This window comes from Ranitomeya variabilis, chromosome 1 (assembly GCF_051348905.1).
Source record: "Ranitomeya variabilis isolate aRanVar5 chromosome 1, aRanVar5.hap1, whole genome shotgun sequence".
Classification (NCBI taxonomy): domain Eukaryota; kingdom Metazoa; phylum Chordata; class Amphibia; order Anura; family Dendrobatidae; genus Ranitomeya; species Ranitomeya variabilis.
Window position 1 is genome coordinate 202,717,888 of NC_135232.1, and position 21,161 is coordinate 202,739,048.

The following is a 21,161-nucleotide window of genomic DNA, read 5'->3' on the forward strand; positions in this document are numbered from 1 at the left end:
AGCGCGTGGGCCTCACCCGTAGGTCTCGTGCCAAAGAAGGACCGGATCACCCGGCTCTGCGTGGACTACAGGGGGCTCAACGCCATTACAGCCTCTGACGCGCACCCAATGCCGCGCATCGAGGAGCTGCTTGAGAAGTTAGCTGGCGCAAAATACCTGACAATAATGGATTTGAGTCGAGGATACTGGCAGTTTCCCCTGAGCCCCGAGGCGCAGGAGAAGTCCGCCTTTATCACACCCTTTGGACTGTACGAGTCCACGGTCATGCCCTTCGGTATGAAAAATGCCCCTGCCACTTTCCAGCGGATGGTCAACCTCCTGCTTCAGGGACTGGAGGAGTACGCCGTAGCGTACTTGGATGACATTGCCATCTTCAGTCCCTCCTGGAAGGAACACCTGCAGCATCTCGAGGAGGTGCTCAGGCGAATTCACCGAGCAGGACTGACTATCAAGCCGGGAAAGTGCCAGATGGGCATGAGGGAGGTCCACTACCTGGGGCACCGGGTAGGCGGAGGCACCCTAAAGCCAGATCCTGAGAAAGTGGGAGCGATCGTGGACTGGCCCACTCCCAGGACCAAGAAACAGGTGATGTCTTTCCTGGGCACTGCAGGGTACTATAGGCGCTTCGTTCAGCACTATAGTAGCCTGGCCAAACCTTTGACGGACCTCACCAGGAAGAAGCTACCCCACATCGTCAACTGGACCGATGGCTGTGAAGGGGCCTTCCAGGCGTTGAAAACAGCACTGTGCAACGCCCCTGTGTTGAAAGCAGTCGACAACAGTCGACCGTTCTTGGTACAGACCGACGCCAGCGAGTTTGGCCTTGGTGCTATGCTCAGCCAGGTTGACTCGGAGGATCAAGAGCACCCCGTGTTGTACCTGAGCTGGAAACTTTTGCCGAGGGAAGTGGCCTACTCCACCATTGAGAAGGAGTGCCTGGCCATAGTCTGGGCCCTGCAGCGCCTGCAGCCCTACTTGTACGGTCGTACCTTCACTGTGGTGACCGACCACAACCCTCTGCTCTGGCTAAACGCTATGTGTGGAACCAATGGCAGGTTGCTACGCTGGAGCCTTGCCCTTCAGCTGTTTGACTTCACCATTGAACACAAAACGGGCAGGGAGCATGGAAATGCAGAAGGACTGTCCCGCCGGGGTGAACCTGCTGAGGTGCTCATGGAGGAGCACCGAAAGGTCCTGCCTCCGTAGCGCAGACCAAAAGGGGGAGGTGTCACGATATTGTATGAAATATAATATAAGTGTTAGTCTCTCATTGCCAGCACCTAAAGTGTGGGCGCTGACCCCCTGACCTTTACTTCAGGGTTTAGCTTTCCTTTTCAATGTGTGTGGGGGAGATTTTATTGCCTCTAGCTCTGGGAGCAAAGGAATTTACGACCGGCATAGCTGCAGTGGAAAGTTGTGCTAGCAGAAACTGGTCTGATCTCGCTTGTAAAACATGAGGCTCTTTGTCCTAATATTGTAAGATATTGGGCCAACGGTTTAGGCTAAGAAAATAATAAATACATATTGTTATAGTCCATCGGCGGATCTATCAACCCCTGCAAGGAGCAACCTCTAATTCCAACAGGTAAAAAAGTACATATTTCTCTGGAACTGTGTGTCCTACTAGCCCGAATTTAGTATCTATAGAGAGCAAATCTTAATACAAGATGGATGAGGGGTGTGTTATGACTCTGCCAGATTCTCCAGCGAAGATATGACAATCATAAGAATGGTTGGAGAAAACTGTACAGCTGAGGAAAGAGGAGGGCGATCTTAACTCAGCCCTGTTGGTGATCTCACGGGCTGCGGGTTATACGTTTCTGCCAGGTTTCCAGCAGTTAGTTTTTACCTGAGGAGCCCTGACTGCCAGTCTTGATGCATTGGGACATATGGGAACTCCACCCACTAGCCTGGTTGCCTGCAATGTCCTGAGAACATGTGAGTGTACCCTTTTCTCATTTAATCCCTTTATTTTATAATTACCTTGTACATTTTCAATTGTCTCATATTGTAACATCTTTTTATGCCTTTTTTGTAAACACTGCCTTAAACTTTCAGAGTAAAATATATAAATTACTAGTTCGTTCTTCCTGTTCTAAAACATACCCTAAGTCTTCTGAAGGGAATTACGCTACTGTTTTGGGTTAGCTTCGGACCCGTTTAATCGAAGCTGGTGGCAGCTTACCTTTGTGCTGGGCCTTTGGGAGTCGTTGTAGCGACCGCGGCGTTGATAATTATTGTTCCTGCCTGAGTGGGAGTATTTATATCACCTAGCTGCAGAGTGCCCAATAGCCAGTACATAGCAGGCAGCCTTTCTGGCGACTAGTTACTCTAGGTGCAGTACCTAATCTGACCTGAGGGTAAGGGGGGCGCCAGAGAGCTGCAAGTTTCAAGTGGAACTCTAAGCGGGATATACATAAATCCCTGCAGTTCGTGGTATATTGAAGAGCAGTGGGATACCTAAAATAAGCCCCTGGTGTAAACTAAGAGGTCAATAGCCTTGTGTGTTTTTTCATCACATTGTAGCAGTGGAGGGATAACTAAGATAAGCCCCCCTGCACATGTAATAGCCGTTTTTTGGCCTAAAGTCACCCCGATCCATGATGTAGGGGTGACGGTCACGGTGTCAATCGTGACAAATTGGTGGCAGAGGTCTGGATTCATGACAGATGCGAACGTGAGGCTCTGTGACATTGCTGTTTCAGTGAATGGGACAAGGTGTCCACCACCTTAACATCTTCCACGCTGCTATCAGACTTGGCCACCTGACAAAGAGCTTCCACAGGTTCTCTGTCCTGCCACAGTCTAATCTGGTTAAACCTGGTAGGGCTTCCTCTTCCCTTGGTGGATTTCATAGTTGACTTCACCAACTTTTTCTACCACCTCATAGGGGCCCTGCCACTTGACCAGGAACTTGCTCGCCACAGTGGACACCAACATAAGTACTTGATCCCCTGGGTTGAACTGCCTCACAATGGCTGACATATTTTACACTCAGGACTGTGCATCCTGTGCCTTGAGGTGATGCTCCTTCACAATGAGCATCATGTTGGCAGTCCTCGCTTACATCTGGGAGACATGCTCTACCATGCTTCTATGGGGGGGTGGTTTCAGCTTCCCAGGACTCTTTCGCCACATCCAGGAGTCATCGAGGGTGTCGGCCAATGAGTAGTTGAAATGGGAAGAAGCCTGTGGAACTTCCCTGATGGAGAACAACAGGTAGGGAAGCAGACAGTCCCAGTTTCGTCCATCCTTCTCCACTGCTTTCTTTAGCATAGCTTTCAAGGTTTTGTTAAACCTCTCCAACAGTTCATCAGTTTGGGGATGGTATACTGAGGTTCTGAGTTGAGAAATCTGCAGTGTCTTGCACAACTCCCTCATGACCTCTGACATGAAGGGGGTCCCTTGATCCGTCAGTACCTCCATCGGCAGAATGGTTTGAGAGAACATATGGAGCAGCTCCCGAGAGATACACTTTGCAGAGGAATTTCTTAAGGGTACCGCTGCTGGGTACCTGGTAGCATAATCCAGGATCACCAATATATATTGATGCTCTCTTGATGACTTTACCAGGCCAGTAGAATGTCTGGAGGATGCGCTCCTGGGTCTTATCTGCCCTCAGTTGACCACCCAACACATGGGAATGAGCCATGTCTAAAACCCTGTGTCTATAATCCCCTGACACCAGCAACTGCTCTGTCACCTCACGTCTTGTGTTGTGAAATTGGATTCTGGGCTCCCCCGGTGGCCACTTGTGGAATTGTACTTGTGTGCATCATCCCCTCTGTTCACCTGCTCCTATCAGGATGTGGGAGTCGCTATATAACCTTGCTCCTCTGTCAGTTTCATGCCGGTCAACAATGTAATCAGAAGCCTTTCTGTGCATGTTCCTGCTACTAGACAACTCCCAGCTAAGTTGGACTTTTGTCCTTGTGTTTTTGCATTTTGTTCCTGTTCACAGCTGCTGTTTCGTTACTGTGTCTGGAAAGCTCTTGTGAGCGGAAATTGCCACTCTGGTGTTATGAGTTAATGCTAGAGTCTTAAAGTAATTTCTGGATGGAGTTTTGATAGGGTTTTCTGCTGACCATGAAAGTGCCCTTTCTGTCTTCTTGCTATCTAGTAAGCGGACCTCGATTTTTGCTAAACCTATTTTCATACTACGTTTGTCATTTCATCTAAAATCACCGCCAATATATGTGGGGGCCTCTGTCTGCCTTTTGGGAAAATTTCTCTAGAGGTGAGCCAGGACTGTCTTTTCCTCTGCTAGGATTAGGTAGTTCTCCGGCTGGCGCTGGGCATCTAGGGATAAAAAAACTTAGGCATGCTACCCGGCCACTTCTAGTTGTGCGGCAGGTTTAGTTCATGGTCAGTATAGTTTCCATCTTCCAAGAGCTAGTTCTCATATATGCTGGGCTATGTTCTCTCGCCATTGAGAATCATGACAGTCTTGGCTTGGTTACCCTATAATGCAGATCTCCATTCATAGGAAAATGAGGGAACCGATTGTCGTCTCTCTGCTCCTGAGGCACCCCATTTAACATGGTTACATTCTCAATTCTCTTACATTTAAGAGTTAGATCCCTGAGTTGGGCAGTTCCAAAAGTTTTCCTCGGACACCTCCAATTCAAGAATGTTGGCCTCAGGGGATGCTACCTCACACTCATCCCCAATAAGCACACATGGGAAACTCATCTGTAACATCTTGTGGTGAGGTTTCTTTAGGGGCGATCTGGCTTTCATCTGAACACCCCGGTGTCCCCGCTTTCCCCCACATGTCCCAGAACAATGCAAAGTCCCATCCTATTATAATGGGGTGCAACAAGTCCTTGACGACACCCACTTCATGAGATGCGGTGCCACAGTTCATGCTTACATCGACCTGGGCCAAAGAATAGTTCTTAGCGTCCCCATGGATACACTGGACTCCCACCACCTTCCCAGGGACTAGCCGATGTGGAAGTGTGGCCCTTATCAGAGTCACCAAACTTCCTGAGTCCAACAGTCCAGTCACTCGCTCCCTGTTTACAGACACTGAGCATGCCTGAGGGCCCTTGTCAGGTTGAGGAACAGCGCTGCAGGCGGGGTAAGCAAAACAGGAGCAACGCCAATCTATGCTGTAGTCGAGTGCCTCAAAGCTCATTGGACACCGGGCAGCTATATGGCCAGGGGCATCACAACTCTAACACCGAATAGCAGGAAACTTATTGCTTGGCTGCGACTTTGGACGCCCCCAAGTGTGGATTTAGTCCCTTTCTTTTGTGAGCCATCCATTCTTTGGGAACACCAGAAAGGTGACGTTACCCATACCACTAGGTCTTCCAGGTCGTCTGCATTTTGGGGATCTCCTTTGGCAACCCAGGACTGAATCGGCTTCGGCAAAGAGTGGATAAACCGATCCATGACCACTCTCTCGACCATCTGGGCTGCGAAAGAAGTCTCTGGTTGCAGCCACTTCTGGACCAGGTGCAGAAGGTCAAACATTTGTGACCGGGGAGGTTTATCACTGTGAACGTCCCAGAGATGGACCTGTTGAGCCCTGACTGCCAGTGTTACACCCAGTCGGGCTAAGATCTCAGCTTTAAGTTTGTCATATTCCTTGGCGTCTTGTAGGGCCAAATCAAAGTACGCCTTCTGTGGCTCTCTTTTCAAATATGGAGCTAGAACCTCTGCCCACTGCTCTGGTGGTAGTCTTTCACGGTTCGCAACCGTCTTAAACACAGCCTCAAGGTCATCTTTTGCAATGCCTCTCTCACTGTTTTTCTCAACTGGGTCTCGTCGCTTAGACCTGGGAGTGGTGCAGCTTCCCTGACATGGACGGCCTCTGCTAGGAGAATCATCTGTTCATGATGCTGTCACTGCTGTTGCATTAGCAGCTTGTTGGTCTCCTGCTGATGTAGATTCACCTGTACCAGCTGTTTAATTAGCTCCTCTATGGTTGCAGGTGCTTGCATGGCTCCGGCTGCCTTGACCCAGGTCATATAGTTTCCAGACATCAGTCACCTGTCCTTTAAGATTTCTGCCCACATTTAAAGCAAAGATTTTAAGGGATTGGCTCTGCAGTAGATGCTAGTTCACACACGGGACTTATTTAGCTGGTTCCAAACAAATGGGCGGTTTATTAAAAGGAGTTCTTAAACCATCAGTGTTACAAATAAAAACAGCCTCTTCCAGGTAAACAAATGTATCACAGAACAAAACTGAAAATAACAAGTCCATATAACACACGGGCTCAGCTGTTTAAATCTGAGTCTTTTCCTCTGAGCAGTACAGGCAAGTCTTCCTCACCTTGCAAAACACAGAGAGAGAGAGAGAGAGAGAAACAGCCCCAGCTGTCTTAAATCAGACCATCCAAGACCTGGACTGGAGGTAAGTGGGCAGCTGATCCCAGCTAGCTCATTCAGCTGCTCATAAAACCCTGACAGATAATCCGGGCTCATAAAAACACCTCTCAGCACTATATGTGCCGGAGCTTGCTTCTCTGGGTCCTACATCACTGAGCTTTGACACCTGGGGGACACATACCTCCTATCCTTGAGCTGTCCCAGCCGCCACCTTACAATCTCATCAATTCTCTTGGGGATTGAGACCAGACAAGGATGTCTTCTGTCCCCCCTTTTTATTTGCCATTATCAAGGAACCACTATCCGTCAAGATCCATCAGACTGTAGGGTATCAAGGGATTAAAGTGGGTTCCTGGGGAGGACCGTTTGGGGTTATATGCACAAGATTTAATCCTGTTTATGGCCAGTCCAAGAGTTACATTGCCTTTGTATCACGATGTGACTGACCCGGTATGAAACGACCCAACCGTAGGTCGGTCACAAACAGCACAACAAACAAGGGAACACTGGGGACACAATTACAACGGTGGGCCCTGTCGGTAGGGAACGAAGGAATGGACACCTCCTGCACTATGCTGAGGATGTGCCCTGATCTTGCCATCGTCCCTATATGGGCTCTTTCACCCCGTTGCTGACCAGCATACCTTGTCCCTCACTTGCCCTGTTCTTATCCCTACGTAGGGAACTGGCAAGTGAGAGCACTGGTCCCACCGCTGCACTAATACAACAAGAGGTAAGGAAAGACGTCTCGATTCACCAGAGTTCACCTAGGAAGTCACCTGACCCTGAGGTTTAAGGTGAACGCAGCACGATGGAGATGACAACGTAGGCGGCACAAATCTCCAGAGCACCGACCTGTGGAATGAGTTGTGTCTGGGCATTACTGAGGGTAACGCCAGCTGGTAAGTCCCTGGGCTGACAATGTCCGACACCCGATATGGCCCCATTACTCTTGAACTCCAGATTCCAGCACCACAATTCCACCTGATATTTTTGGTGGACACCCATACGTATTCATTCACACACAGGTCCGGACCTGAATGTTTATTTTCATGAATGTGTCTGCCACAAAATGGTGAACTCTTTACAGAACCGACAACAGAGGTGTCCCCCTGTGTCACCAAACTCACACCCCCACTATACACCGAGGGAACCACCACCCTCTTCTGACCTCTCCTCCTAAGCGGTCTTTTTCACACCGGGTTAGCATGTGGTGAGGGTAGAGTCTTGCCCCTACTCCCTGGCAGCACCTCTACTGCCCCCACTGGGGAAGAAGGGGTAGGTTGTAGAAAGATAGCAGAGATAGTAGCTCCCGGGCAGCAGACCTCACATGACTGACCCCAGCTGACTACTTCCCTGGACCGCCAGTCAATGACCGGGTTGTGTTTTTTCAACCAAGGGAGTCCTAAGACCATGGGAGTTGGTATGCCCTCCAGAATGTAGCATGACAGGGACTCTTCATGACAAGCCCCTATACACAGATGTGTATTGTCTACGACTTGGGTAATGCTCCTCTGGCTGAGCGGGGCAGAGTCAATGGCCTGGACTATTAGGGGTCTCACTAGCTTCCTACTCATCAGGCCATGGGTCTGGACAAAATGAGCATCCTCCAAATTGACTCCTGCTCCACTGTCCACTAGCACCGAAATATTCTCAGTTACCCCACCAAAAACTACCTCAGCAGGTAAGGTACACTGAGACGAGTAAATGGAGGAAATATACACACCCTGGTCGCCTCCCTCCACACGACCAGGGGGATGCGGCTTTTTAGATGGTGCAGGTACTTTGGCACGTGCTGGGCAGACATTGATAAAATGACCGGTCTGCCCACAGTAACAACATGCCCCCACTCCACGACGAACCACAGGCAACCCCGTTTGGGAACCAACTCCTCCCACCTGCATGGGTTCGTCCGCCTGCTCAGGTGTGTCCTCCTCAAAGCAAGGACTACAGGGGACACATCTGGTGTATGCCTCTCCCTCAAGCATCTATCCACCCGGATGGCAAGGGACATCCTGGAGGCGGCGTACTGCACCAGAGTATCTTGCAACCTAGGGGACAGACCCTGCATAAAATGGTTTTTAAGGGTAGGGTCATTCCACTGTGTGTCTGTGGCCCACCTCCTGAACTCTGAACAGCACTCCTCAGCCAGCCGGCCCCCTGCTTGATCTTACGGAGTCTGGAATCTGCCAGGGAGACGCCATCAGGATCACCATACACCAGCGTCAGAGCAGCAAAAAACTCATCCAGTGACCGTATAGATGGAGAACCAGTCGTCAGAGAGAAGGCCCAGGATTGGGGATCACCCTTAAGAAGTGAGACGATGATTCCCACCCATTGTTCCTCACTTCCTAATGAACGAGGGCGGAGCCTGAAGTATAGCTTACATTCCTCCTTAAAAAACAAAAATGTATCTCTTCCTCCAGAGAACCTGTCAGGGAGAGATATCTTGGGTTCTGGTTGAGCCTGTACCTGAGCCGAGGCCCAGAACCCCAACAACTGACCCATCCTCTGTATCTAGCTATCGCCCTATATCACTTCTCCCCTATGCCTCAAAACTACTGGAACAACATGTCCATCTTGAACTGTCCTCCCATCTCTCTTCCTGCTCCCTCTTCGACCGCTTTCAATCAGGCTTCCGGTCACACCACTCTACTGAAACTGCCCTAACTAAGGTCACGAATGACCTATTAACCGCCAAGAGCAAGCGGCACTACTCATTTCCTCCTCCTCCTGGACCTGTCCTCTGCCTTTGACACAGTGGACCATTCCCTGTTGTTGCGGACCCTCTCATCCCTTGGCATCACAGACTTGGCCCTATCCTGGATCTCGTCATACCTAACTGACCGGACATCCAGCGTCTCCCACTCACACACCACCTCCTCACCTCGCCCCCTATCTGTCGGAGTCCTGCAAGGTTCAGTTCTAGGGCCCCTGCTCTTCTCCATTTACACCTTTGGCCTGGGACAGCTCATAGAATCTCACGGCTTTCAGTATCATCTCTATGCTGAAGACACACAGATCTACATCTCTGGACCAGATATCACCACCCTACTAACCAGAATCCCTCAATGTCTATCTGCTATTTCATCCTTCTTCTCCGCTAGATTTCTAAAACATAACATGGACAAAACAGAATTCATCGTCTTTCCCCCATCTCACACGACCTCCCCAACGAACCTATCCATTACAGTAAATGGCTGCCCACTCTCCCCAGTCCCAAAAGCCCGCTGTCTTGGGGTAATCCTTGACACTGATCTCTCCTTCAAACCACATATCCAAACCCTTTCCACTTCCTGCCGCCTCCAACTCAAAAATATTTCACGGATCCGTACATTCCTAAACCAAGAATCTGCAAAAACCCTAGTCCATGCCCTCATCATCTCCTGCCTCGACTACTGTAACCTCCTGCTCTGTGGCCTCCCCTCTAACACTCTCGCACCCCTCCAATCTATTCTAAACTCTGCTGCCCGACTAATCCACCTGTCCCCCCGCTATTCCCCAGCCTCTCCCCTCTGTCAATCCCTGCACTGGCTCCCCATTACCCAGAGACTCCAGTACAAAAGCCTAACCATGACATACAAATGCATGTAGAACAGCCGCGGAGAAACCATCACGTGTTTCTCAACGCAAGCAATGAATAGCCAGGTCTTTCACCGGGAAGGAACAACCACGGGAAGGGCAGCATCCAATAAAGGAAAACTACCTATGCCAAAACATGGTATCCATCCACAGACAGCTGTTTCGGGGTATTTGCCCCTCATCAGTGTGGAGTAGGAAACTGGCTATTAGGAGCAGTGCCTAGTGAAAAGACTATAAACATAGGGATGAATGACCTCAGGGAGATCAAAACATCCAACACCGCGGAGACACCATCACGTGTTTCTCAACGCAGTGATCCAGAACACTGCCCCCATCCCATAAGGGAAATATGCAAATGCATGTAGAACAGCCGCGGAGACACCATCACGTGTTTCTCAATGCAAGCAATGAATAGCCAGGTCATCCAATAAAGGAAAAGTACCTATGCCAAAACATGGTATCCATCCACAGACAAACACAGAGAAACACGTGATGATGTCTCCGCGGTGTTGGATGTTTTGATCTCCCCGAGGTCATTCATCCTTATGTTTATAGCTTTTTCACTAGGCACTGCTCCTAATAGCCAGTTTTCTACTCCACACTGATGAGGGGCAAATCCCCCGAAACAGCTGTCTGTGGATGGATACCATGTTTTGGTATAGGTGGTTTTCCTTCATTGGATGCTGCCCTTCCCGTGGTTGTTTCTTCCCGGTGAAAGACCTGGCTATTCATTGCTTGCGTTGAGAAACACGTGATGGTGTCTCCGCGGCTTTTCTACATGCATTTGCATATTTCCCATAAGGGATGGGGGCAGTGTTCTGGATCACAGCGTTGAGAAACACGTGATGGTGTCTCCGTGGTGTTGGATGTTTTGATCTCCCCGAGGTCATTCATCCTTATGTTTATAGCCTTTTCACTAGGCACTGCTCCTAATAGCCAGTTTCCTACTCCACACTGATGAGGTGCAAATACCCCGAAACAGCTGTCTGTGGATGGATACCATGTTTTGGTATAGGTGGTTTTCCTTCATTGGATGCTGCCCTTCCCGTGGTTGTTCCTTCCCGGTGAAAGACCTGGCTATTCATTGCTTGCGTTGAGAAACACGTGATGGTGTCTCCGCGGCTTTTCTACATGCATTTGCATATTTCCCATAAGAGATGGGGGCAGTGTTCTGGATCACTGCGTTGAGAAACACGTGATGGTGTCTCCGCGGTGTTGGATGTTTTGATCTCCCGAGGTCATTCATCCTTATGTTTATAGCCTTTTCACTAGGCACTGCTCCTAATAGCCAGTTTCCTACTCCACACTGATGAGGGGCAAATACCCCGAAACAGCTGTCTGTGGATGGATACCATGTTTTGGTATAGGTGGTTTTCCTTCATTGGATGCTGCCCTTCCCGTGGTTGTTCCTTCCTGGTGAAAGACCTGGCTATTCATTGCTTGCGTTGAGAAACACGTGATGGTGTCCCTGCGGCTTTTCTACATGCATTTGCATATTTCCCATAAGGGATGGGGGCAGTGTTCTGGATCACTGCGTTAAGAAACACGTGATGGTGTCTCCGCGGTGTTGGATGTTTTGATCTCCCCGAGGTCATTCATCCTTATGTTTATAGCCTTTTCACTAGGCACTGCTCCTAATAGCCAGTTTCCTACTCCACACTGATGAGGGGCAAATACCCGAAACAGCTGTCTGTGGATGGATACCATGTTTTGGTATAGGTGGTTTTCCTTCATTGGATGCTGCCCTTCCCGTGGTTGTTCCTTCCCGGTGAAAGACCTGGCTATTCATTGCTTGCATTGAGAAACACGTGATGGTGTCTCCGCGGCTGTTCTACATGCATTTGCATATTTCCCTTAAGGGATGGGGGCAGTGTTCTGGATCACTGCGTTGAGAAACACGTGATGGTGTCTCCGCGTCGTTGGATGTTTTGATCTCCACGAGGTCATTCATCCTTATGTTTATAATTATGACATACAAAGCCATCCACAAACTGTCTCCTCCATACATCTGTGACCTCGTCTCCCTGTACTTTCCTGCACGCAACCTCCGATCCTCACAAGATCTCCTTCTCTACTCACCTGTTATCTCCTCTTCCCACAATCGCATACAAGATTTCTCTCGTGCATCCCCCCTACTCTGAACCTCTCTACCACAACACATCAGACTCTCGCCAACCATCGATACCTTCAAAAAGAACCTGAAGACCCACCTATTCCAACAAGCCTACTACCTGCAGTAACCACTGATTGACCAAACCGCTGCACGACCAGCTCTACCCTCACCTACTGTATCCTCACCCATCCCTTGTAGATTGTGAGCCCTCGCGGGCAGGGTCCTCTCTCCTCCTGTACCAGTTGTGACTTGTATTGTTCAAGATTATTGTACTTGTTTTTATTATGTATACCCCTCCTCACATGTAAAGCGCCATGGAATAAATGGTGCTATAATAATAAATAATAATAACTGCTGCAGCTGCTGCACCACCTCACCACGCAGATCCTTAAGCTCAGTGGTAAGAGTCTGGAGCACTTGGGCAGAGGCCTGCATTTGGGCCATGGCTCACCAGAAAAAATGTGACGGACGGTGTTAATGTCACGATGTGACTGACCTGGTATGAAATGACCCAAACGTAGGTCGGTCACAAACAGCACAACAAACAAAGGAACACTAGGGACACAATTACAACTGTGGGCCCTGTCAGTAGGGAAAGAGGGAATGGACACCTCCTGCACTATGCTGAGGATGTGCCCTGATCTTGCTATCGTCCCTATACGGGTTCTTTCACCCCGTTGCTGACCAGGAAACCTTGTCCCTCACTTGCCCTGCTCTTATCCCTACATAGGGAACTGGCAAGTGAGAGCACTGGTTCCACCGCTGCACTAATACAACAAGATGTAAGGAAAGAGACACCAAAAGGGACTGGGTAATAAAATCACCACACTTAGCTTTCTGCTGTAAAGCACCGCACAGCAAGAAAACGACACCAGGAAAAAAGAAATCTGCTGTAGAACACTGCTCCCAGAAAGCTCCTTCTCCCAGCTAGGTCGCTGCAGAATGAACTAACACCAACAGTCAGCTGATGCACCAGGTGACCTCTTAAAGGATGATGGGAGTGGTCGCCACCCACATTTGCTGACCCAGCAGCAATGCAATGCAATACCCCAGCAGGCCACCGGGGAAACTGCATTAACCCCTGATGACCTGAAAGGAAAAAGGTTTTAAACTGAGGGAAACCAGATCTGCCACAAATCCAAAAATGGATCGTGACACTTTGGTAATGGATCTTGTTGATGAATTTGAGTTTTCCAGTCAAAAAGTAAACTAGCATAAATCCATATTGTTACCTCTAAACACTATGGGATGGAAAGTAGACGATGAATTCTGCAAGCTACAAACAGTTTCCCACTTTAAGTATCTAGGTATACACATAGCAGGAAATCACACACAACTCCTTGATTTAAATATATCTTGTCTTTTGTCATACCTGAAGTAGAAAATTAGAATATGGGGTCAGTAGATGGGAGAATGATTAGCATTAAAATTAGAACATATAGGAATTTAGGGAGGATTATAATTTCAATGTTACCACTAACATGAAGTACAATATGTCACGAAAAAATAATCTCAGAATCAGTGGGATCCGTTGAAGCGTTCCAGAGCTATAACCTCATGAAGTGACAGTGGTCAGTATTGTAAAAATTGGCTTGGTCATTAAGTACCAAATTGGCTCTGTCACTGAGGGGTTAAAAATACTGATGACAAATACTGATCAAATACGAAACATGTGGACATGTCCTTACTCTGAGATTTGGTGTCGGTTTTTCTATGCCAGGATGTTGTTTCAGACAAGAATCTAAATCTTTCTACTGCACTTGCTGGACAGTCCCTCAAACTACCCCAAATTCAAACATGTTCCATATGCAATCCAAGGTATTGCTTGACTGGCTCAGAGCCACCATGTGGTTGTGACTGTACCTTCTTCTGGAACCAAAGTGTTTTGGCGACAACCACAGGTATAAATTGCTTACAGAGCCACATATGTTACACCATACCACATCACACCTTTTAGGTCTCTGTGTAATGTCTCTGAGGCTCCCTTGATCATCCTTAATCATTGTCTCTCTGACCTGAGCTGGAGAGGTGTCGCTGAAATAAAAAAAAGAGCATTAAACATATTATTCCTCATTATCTTACTAATAGTTTAATCACGTAAGTTGCAATAATTTATTAAAGAGGTTTTCTTGTACAAAGATATTGAAGACCTATTTCTTGGAATAGGTCGTCAATATCAGATTGGTGCATGGCTGATACCTGGAACATTCGCCAATGAACAGTTACCAGGTCCCAAGGTAGCTAGAAGTACAGTGTTTTACACAGAGCTGCAACACCACAGCTCTGTACACTGCATGGTGGCCATTCTTAGGTACTGCAACTCATCTCCCATTTAAAGAGAATCCATCAGCAGGCTGCATTATGTGATCTGAGAGCAGCATGAAATAGGAGCTGAGACCTGGAGGTACCAAGAGTAATAGTTGTAAAAGTGTATGTTCACTTCCTAACATCATTTTACATTTTAAATATACAGCACAACTACAGAAAACAGTACAATGCATTACTCTTTTGGACAGAACATAAATTAAAGCTTGCATTATGGATAAAATGAAATCCCATACTCACCTGACAACAGTTTATAAAAAAAAAACACTGCTATTACCGTCTGCTATTGTCTAGCAGTGTAGCAGAATTGATCATCTGCTATGAACGCCGGCCGCTGGGCAGAGGTCATAGCAGAGCAGCAATGACAAAGACAGGAATCTTCTGCAGACCCTGGGTTGTCATGACAACTCATCGACACCCCTCTGATCATGTGACAGGAGCGACGATGGGCGGTATTAGTGACGTGCTTCAGGCGCGGCCATGATAAATAAATTCATTTAAGAAAAAAGATGTGCCCCCCCTTAACCTCCACCACATTTTTGTTAACCAGCAAATGTAAAGCAGACAACTGTGTGCTTATATTATTACGCTGGGAAGGTCCATGGTAGATGGGCCCTTCCCAGCCCAAAAATAGCAGCCCGCAGCAGCCCCAAAAGTGGTGCATCACATTAGATGCGCCAATTCTGGCGCTTTGCACGGCTCTTCCCGATTGCTGTGGTGGGGTGACTGGTTATCAAAAATAAGAGGGACCCCACATTGTTCTTTTAAATTATTTATTAGATTAAACGACGGTAAAAACAGCTGCGTAAATGCACTTACATCACATCTGCTTTTTTGTAACTGCGGATTTTCTGCATCTAATGCAAGTATATGGAAAGTCCACACAGAAGACTAAGGCTATGTGCACATGCTGCGGAATGGTGTGCGGATTTTTCCGCACTGATTTTGATAAATCCGCAGGGCAAATCACTGCGTTTTTCCTGCGGATTTACTGCGGTTTTTAGTGCGGATTCTACTGCGGTTTTACACCTGCGGTTTTCTATTATGGAGCAGGTGTAAAACCGCTGCGGAATCTGCAAAAAGAATTGACATGCTGCGGAAAATAAACCGCTGCGTTTCCGCGTGTTTTTTTCCGCAGCATGTGCACAGCGGTTTTTATTTTCCATAGGTTTACATGGTACTGTACACCGCATGGAAAACTGCTGCGGATCCGCAGCGTCAAAAATGCTGCAGATCCACAGTAAAAACCGCAACGTGTGAACATGGCCTAAGTGTTCCAGCAAGAGAAATTGACATGTTTCGACTTGGAGACATGAACCGCAGGTGCACAATGGGCACAATGTGCTTGTACTGTACAACGCGTCGTGCAAATAAGCTGCATCCAGAACGCTAGTAATACTGATAATGGAAATGTACCTTTAAAATAGGTGCGGAAATTCCGCAGGTAAAAAACACACATGCGCTTATAATGCGTTTTCGCAGCAAAAATGCATAAAAATGCATGTAAGACTCACCTGAGTATGTCGATTTACTTTTGTCAAAGCAAAAAAACAGGACATATAAAAAACAAAGCAGCTTTATTTAGAGCATGCCACACCAAAGACAAAACATGCTGCATGAAAAATGTGGTAAAAACACATGTTAAAAAAACACAATGAAAAAATGCAAGTAATCTAATTTAAATAATCGGAGCAGAAATTGTACAGAAAAAATCTGCAATATCAAAAACGCATCAAAAGCTCATTGTGAGAACGTAGCCTTACACTAGCTAACTGTGCACAAAATTATGAATGCAGCTGTAGACTCTATGGTCAGACGCTGCAGATTTGTTGCTGACATTAAAATCAATATGGTTTACAGAAATCCATACACACAATGCAGTATGAAATGATTACATTAAGGAACCCCGTCAAGAAATACAGGATAGATTTTAATGTTGAGGAACTGAACATACCCCTCAAACAGACTGAGGACCAAAACAATACAAATAATTTGTATTTCAAAAGTGCCAACATAGTCCGCAGCACTTTACATTACAGAGAATAGTAATAAGGGGTGGGACATCTTAAAGGCTTCACTGTACATTTTACTATAAGTACCTTGTTACATTGTTTTTCCATTCATTTTCTTCATCTAAGTCTTTTGTCACATTTTCGGCAATAATCTGCAGTAAACTCTGCATGTCTGAAAACAAATATTACACAGGCACATAAGAGTTAACAACATTACAATATAAAAAAACTAAAAGATTTGGGAATAATACATTTCTCCTGTAGCAATAAATGGAGACAACCAGCACAAGCGCCAACATCTTGCCACTAAATGGTGGGCAGATCTTGGTTTGCTATGGAGAATTCTAGGATTCTAGACATAGATCAGAGTTGGACTATATATATTAGACATTGATGACATATTTTTTTATTATGCCATGTCTCTCAAAAAGGAACCCATTAAAGGGGGGATCTGTCATTGCTTTTTTCTCATGCTTCAAGGTCAAACTACTGTATTTTCTCTTTTTAAATCATAATGACAATCCAAAATATCCGAATGACCCTGATCAAAAGTTCATATACCCCAACATAAGCGATCAGCGGAGAGCGCAGGATGTGAGCCGAACCTTATTCAGATTTTTCGGAGGTAGAATGAACAAATAGACAGCAGTACAAGAGTAGTTTTTATTTTTATCTTTGCACGGTTCACCGTGCGATGTAAGTTATAATGCAGATTTATTCTTTGGGTTGGTGTGATTAAAGAGATGTAAGAGTTGTATCTTTTTTATTTTTTTGGTTAGCAGAGCTGTACAAGGGCTTATTTTTTGCGGGACGAGTTGCAGATTTTTTTGTGTACCATATTTTGGCAGATAATATTTTTTTATCACTTTTTATTCAGATTTTTCAAACACAGAATGTAGTAAACCAGCAATTCAGTTATTGTTCTCATCTATTCTCCAGATATTGACTCCCACCGGAGAGATGTTTGCAAAGTCTTCGACCTCCTACGGGCAAACTCCCTCTATGCCAAGTTGGAGAAGTGTATGTTCGAGCAGGAGTCCTTACCTTTCCTAGGCTATATCGTCTCCGCCCAGGGATTGGCTATGGATCCTGCCAAACTACAGGCTGTAATGGACTGGCCGGAACCCCATTCTCTTAAAGCGGTGCAGCGCTTTATGGGGTTCATTAATTATTATCGCCAGTTCATTCCGCCCTTTACCCCGTTACCGTGGGCTGAGTTTGCCCTTAACAACGCTGTAGCCGACTCCACCGGTCAGACTCCTTTCCTCCTTAATTACGGCCAACATCCGCAGGTTCCTGTGCCTATGCCCGTGTCCTCTGCTGATTCCAGGGTGGCAGACTGGGCAGTGGAGGCACGAGACATTTGGGACCGCACTCAGGACGCTATCCAGGCCTCCAAGGAGAGAATGAGGTCCTCCGCCGATGCACATCAGCGCCCTGCTCCGACCTTTGCTCCTGGCGACTTAGTGTGGCTCTCCGCCCGTAACATCAGGCTGCGTGTTGAGTCCACTAAGTTTGCACCTCACTACTTGGGTCCCTTCAAGGTCCTCGAACAGGTTAACCCTGTGGTCTACCGTCTAGCCCTTCCTCCACGCCTAGGTAGCACCGACACCTTTCATGTGTCCCTCCTTAAGCCCGTATACATGTCCCGGTTTTCTGAGTCATCTGCCGGGACATCGGGTTCGTCTACGGATGATTACGAGGTGAACGCTATTTTGGGTGCAAGGTGGTTCGTGGCAAAAAAATTTATTTGGTGGACTGGAAGGGTTACGGTCCTGAGGATAGGTCCTGGGAGCCTGCTGAGCACATTCGGGCTCTGCAGCTCATTGCTGCCTTTGAACGTAGCGAGGCCCAAGGAGGGGGAGGTAATGTTAGGGGTCAAGTTCCCGCCTCTGCACAGGGGGAATCTCGAGCCATCTCCGCTACAGTCTCCCATTCTTCTCCTGCCGAAGTGGAGCCTGCTCAGCGGAGACGTCGGTCCCAGCGTCTCGCTCAGTCTGACTCTGTACAGAGAGTTACTGCTGCTTTTCCTGCTTCTGCCATTGAAGTCAGTGCTGGGCAGCGGCGAGCAGACGCTTCTGGGACTAAGTCCTGCTTTTCTCGTTCTGAGCATGCCCAGAGTAAGATCTCTCAGTGGAGATCGAGGGTCACATGATCAGACACTGCAGCTAAGGCCATTGGTCCTTCAGGAAGGTCCTGTAGGTGCTCACGCTCTGTGGCAGCCTCTCATTGGTCCTTCTAGGAAGGTCCTGTACGTGCTGCAACTATTTAAGGCTTGCATGGCCGCACGGCCATGCGCTAGTATTGTTCTATGTTGTACTTTGCGCCAGTGTGGTCACGTATGATTGTGTTCAGGGACCCGGCTGAAATAAGCCCCTAGAATGCTGGCACCTCCGGCGAGGAGTTTGTGTGTTTGAGTATTCAGGGACCTGGCTGAAATAAGGCCCTAGCATGCTGGCACCTCCGGCGAGGAGTTTTGTGTGCATGCATGACCACTGACTGCTCTCGTTTGGGTAGTTAGCCTGTGCCACTGTGAAGATTAACAGGGCGCAGTGCTTTGAGTTCACGGCTACTCTGTGAAGTAACAGAGGTAGCTCATACCGCCATTTAGTTCCGCCATTTGCTAGCAGCAGGTTCTCCTACACAGTGAACCCCGAGCTGCGAACGCATATACACTCACCGGCCACTTTATTAGGTACACCTGTCCAACTTCTTGTTAACACTTAATTTCTAATCAGCCAATCACATGGCGGCAACTCAGTGCATTTAGGCATGTAGACATGGTCAAGACAATCTCCTGCAGTTCAAACCGAGCATCAGTATGGGGAAGAAAGGTGATTTGAGTGCCTTTGAACGTGGCATGGTTGTTGGTGCCAGAAGGGCTGGTCTGAGTATTTCAGAAACTGCTGATCTACTGGGATTTTCACGCACAACCATCTCTAGGGTTTACAGAGAATGGTCCGAAAAAGAAAAAAAATCCAGTGAGCGGCAGTTCTGTGGGCGGAAATGCCTTGTTGATGCCAGAGGTCAGAGGAGAATGGGCAGACTGGTTCGAGCTGATAGAAAGGCAACAGTGACTCAAATCGCCACCCGTTACAACCAAGGTAGGCCTAAGAGCATCTCTGAACGCACAGTGCGTCGAACTTTGAGGCAGATGGGCTACAGTAGCAGAAGACCACACCGGGTACCACTCCTTTCAGCTAAGAACAGGAAACTGAGGCTACAATTTGTACAAGCTCATCGAAATTGGACAGTAGAAGATTGGAAAAACGTTGCTTGGTCTGATGAGTCTCGATTTCTGCTGCGACATTCGGATGGTAGGGTCAGAATTTGGCGTAAACAACATGAAAGCATGGATCCATCCTGCCTTGTATGGAGCATCTTTGGGATGTGCAGCTGACAAATCTGCGGCAACTGTGTGATGCCATCATGTCAATATGGACCAAAATCTCTGAGGAATGCTTCCAGCACCTTGTTGAATCTATGCCACGAAGAATTGAGGCAGTTCTGAAGGCAAAAGGGGGTCCAACCCGTTACTAGCATGGTGTACCTAATAAAGTGGCCGGTGAGTGTATTATAATAAAGTCTCTATATCCATTTGGTGCGTTCCGCTAGCCCTAACAGGAACTTATCTAGATGCGTGGTGAGCACTTTGAACCCCCAAGTGTTTCACTACAGTTTATAATGCAGAGCCGTGAAAATAAAAATTATTTTGTTTTCCACAAAAATTATTTTTTAGCCCCCAGTTTTGCATTTTCCCAAGGGTAACAGGAGAAATTTGAGCCCCTGATGTGCCTAAACATTGAAACCCCCACAAGTGACACCATTTTGGAAAGTAGACTCCCTAAGGAACTCATCTAGATGTGTTGTGAGAACTTTGAAGTTTAAGTGTAGTTTCACTACAGTTTATAACGCAGAGCCATGAAAATAATCATTTTTTCCCACAAAAATGATTTTTTAGCCCCCCCCAATTTTTTTTCCCATGGGTAACCAGAGAAATTGGACCCCAAAAGTTGTTGCCCAATTTGTCCTGAGTACACTGATACCCCATATGTAGGGGTAAACCCCTCTTTTGGCGCACAGGAGAGCTCGGAAGGGAAGGAGCCCTGTTTTACTTTTTCAACACAGAATTGGCTGGAATTGAGATCGGATGCATTTGGAGAGCCCCTGATGTGCTTAAACAGTGGAAACCCCCCAATTCTAACTGAAACCCTAACCCAAACACACCCCTAACCCTAATCCCAACCCTAACCATAACCCTAACCACACCCCTAACCTGAACATGCCCTTAACCCTAATCCCAACCATATCCCTAACCCCAACACACCCCTAACCTTAATCCCAACCCTAACCACACCCCTAAATCCAACATACCCCTAACCCTAGTCCCAACCATAACCTAACCACACCCCTAACCCTGACACACCCCTAACCCTAATCCCAATCATAAATGTAATCCAAACCCTAACCCTAACTTTATCCCCAACCCTTACTTTATCCCCAACCCTAACCCTAACTTTAGCCCCAACCCTAACCCTAACTGTAGCCCCAACCCTAACCCTAAATTTAGCCCCAAGCCTAACTGTAGACCCAACCCTTTAGCCCCAACCCTAATTCTAACTTTAGCCCCAACCCTAACCTTAACTTTAGCTTCAACCCTAACCCTAACTTTAGCCCCAACCCTAACCATAACTTTAGCCCCAACCGTAAACCTAACTGTAGCCCCAACCCTAACCCTAACTGTAGCCCCAACCCTAACACTAACTGTAGCCCCAACCCTAACTGTAG

At 47.4% G+C, this 21,161-nt stretch overlaps 1 protein-coding gene across 1 annotated transcript in view; it reads right to left on the reverse strand.

The window, feature by feature from the left end:
- CCDC60 (coiled-coil domain containing 60) overlaps nucleotides 1-21,161 on the reverse strand; it is a 329,554-nt gene that overhangs the window by 77,597 nt on the left and 230,796 nt on the right. The window contains exons 9-10 of the mRNA XM_077292073.1: nucleotides 16,461-16,545; nucleotides 13,987-14,070 (exon numbers count right to left, since the gene is read on the reverse strand). Of these exons, the coding sequence (XP_077148188.1) occupies nucleotides 13,987-14,070; nucleotides 16,461-16,545 (169 nt within the window). The remainder of the gene's footprint in view (nucleotides 1-13,986; nucleotides 14,071-16,460; nucleotides 16,546-21,161) is intronic.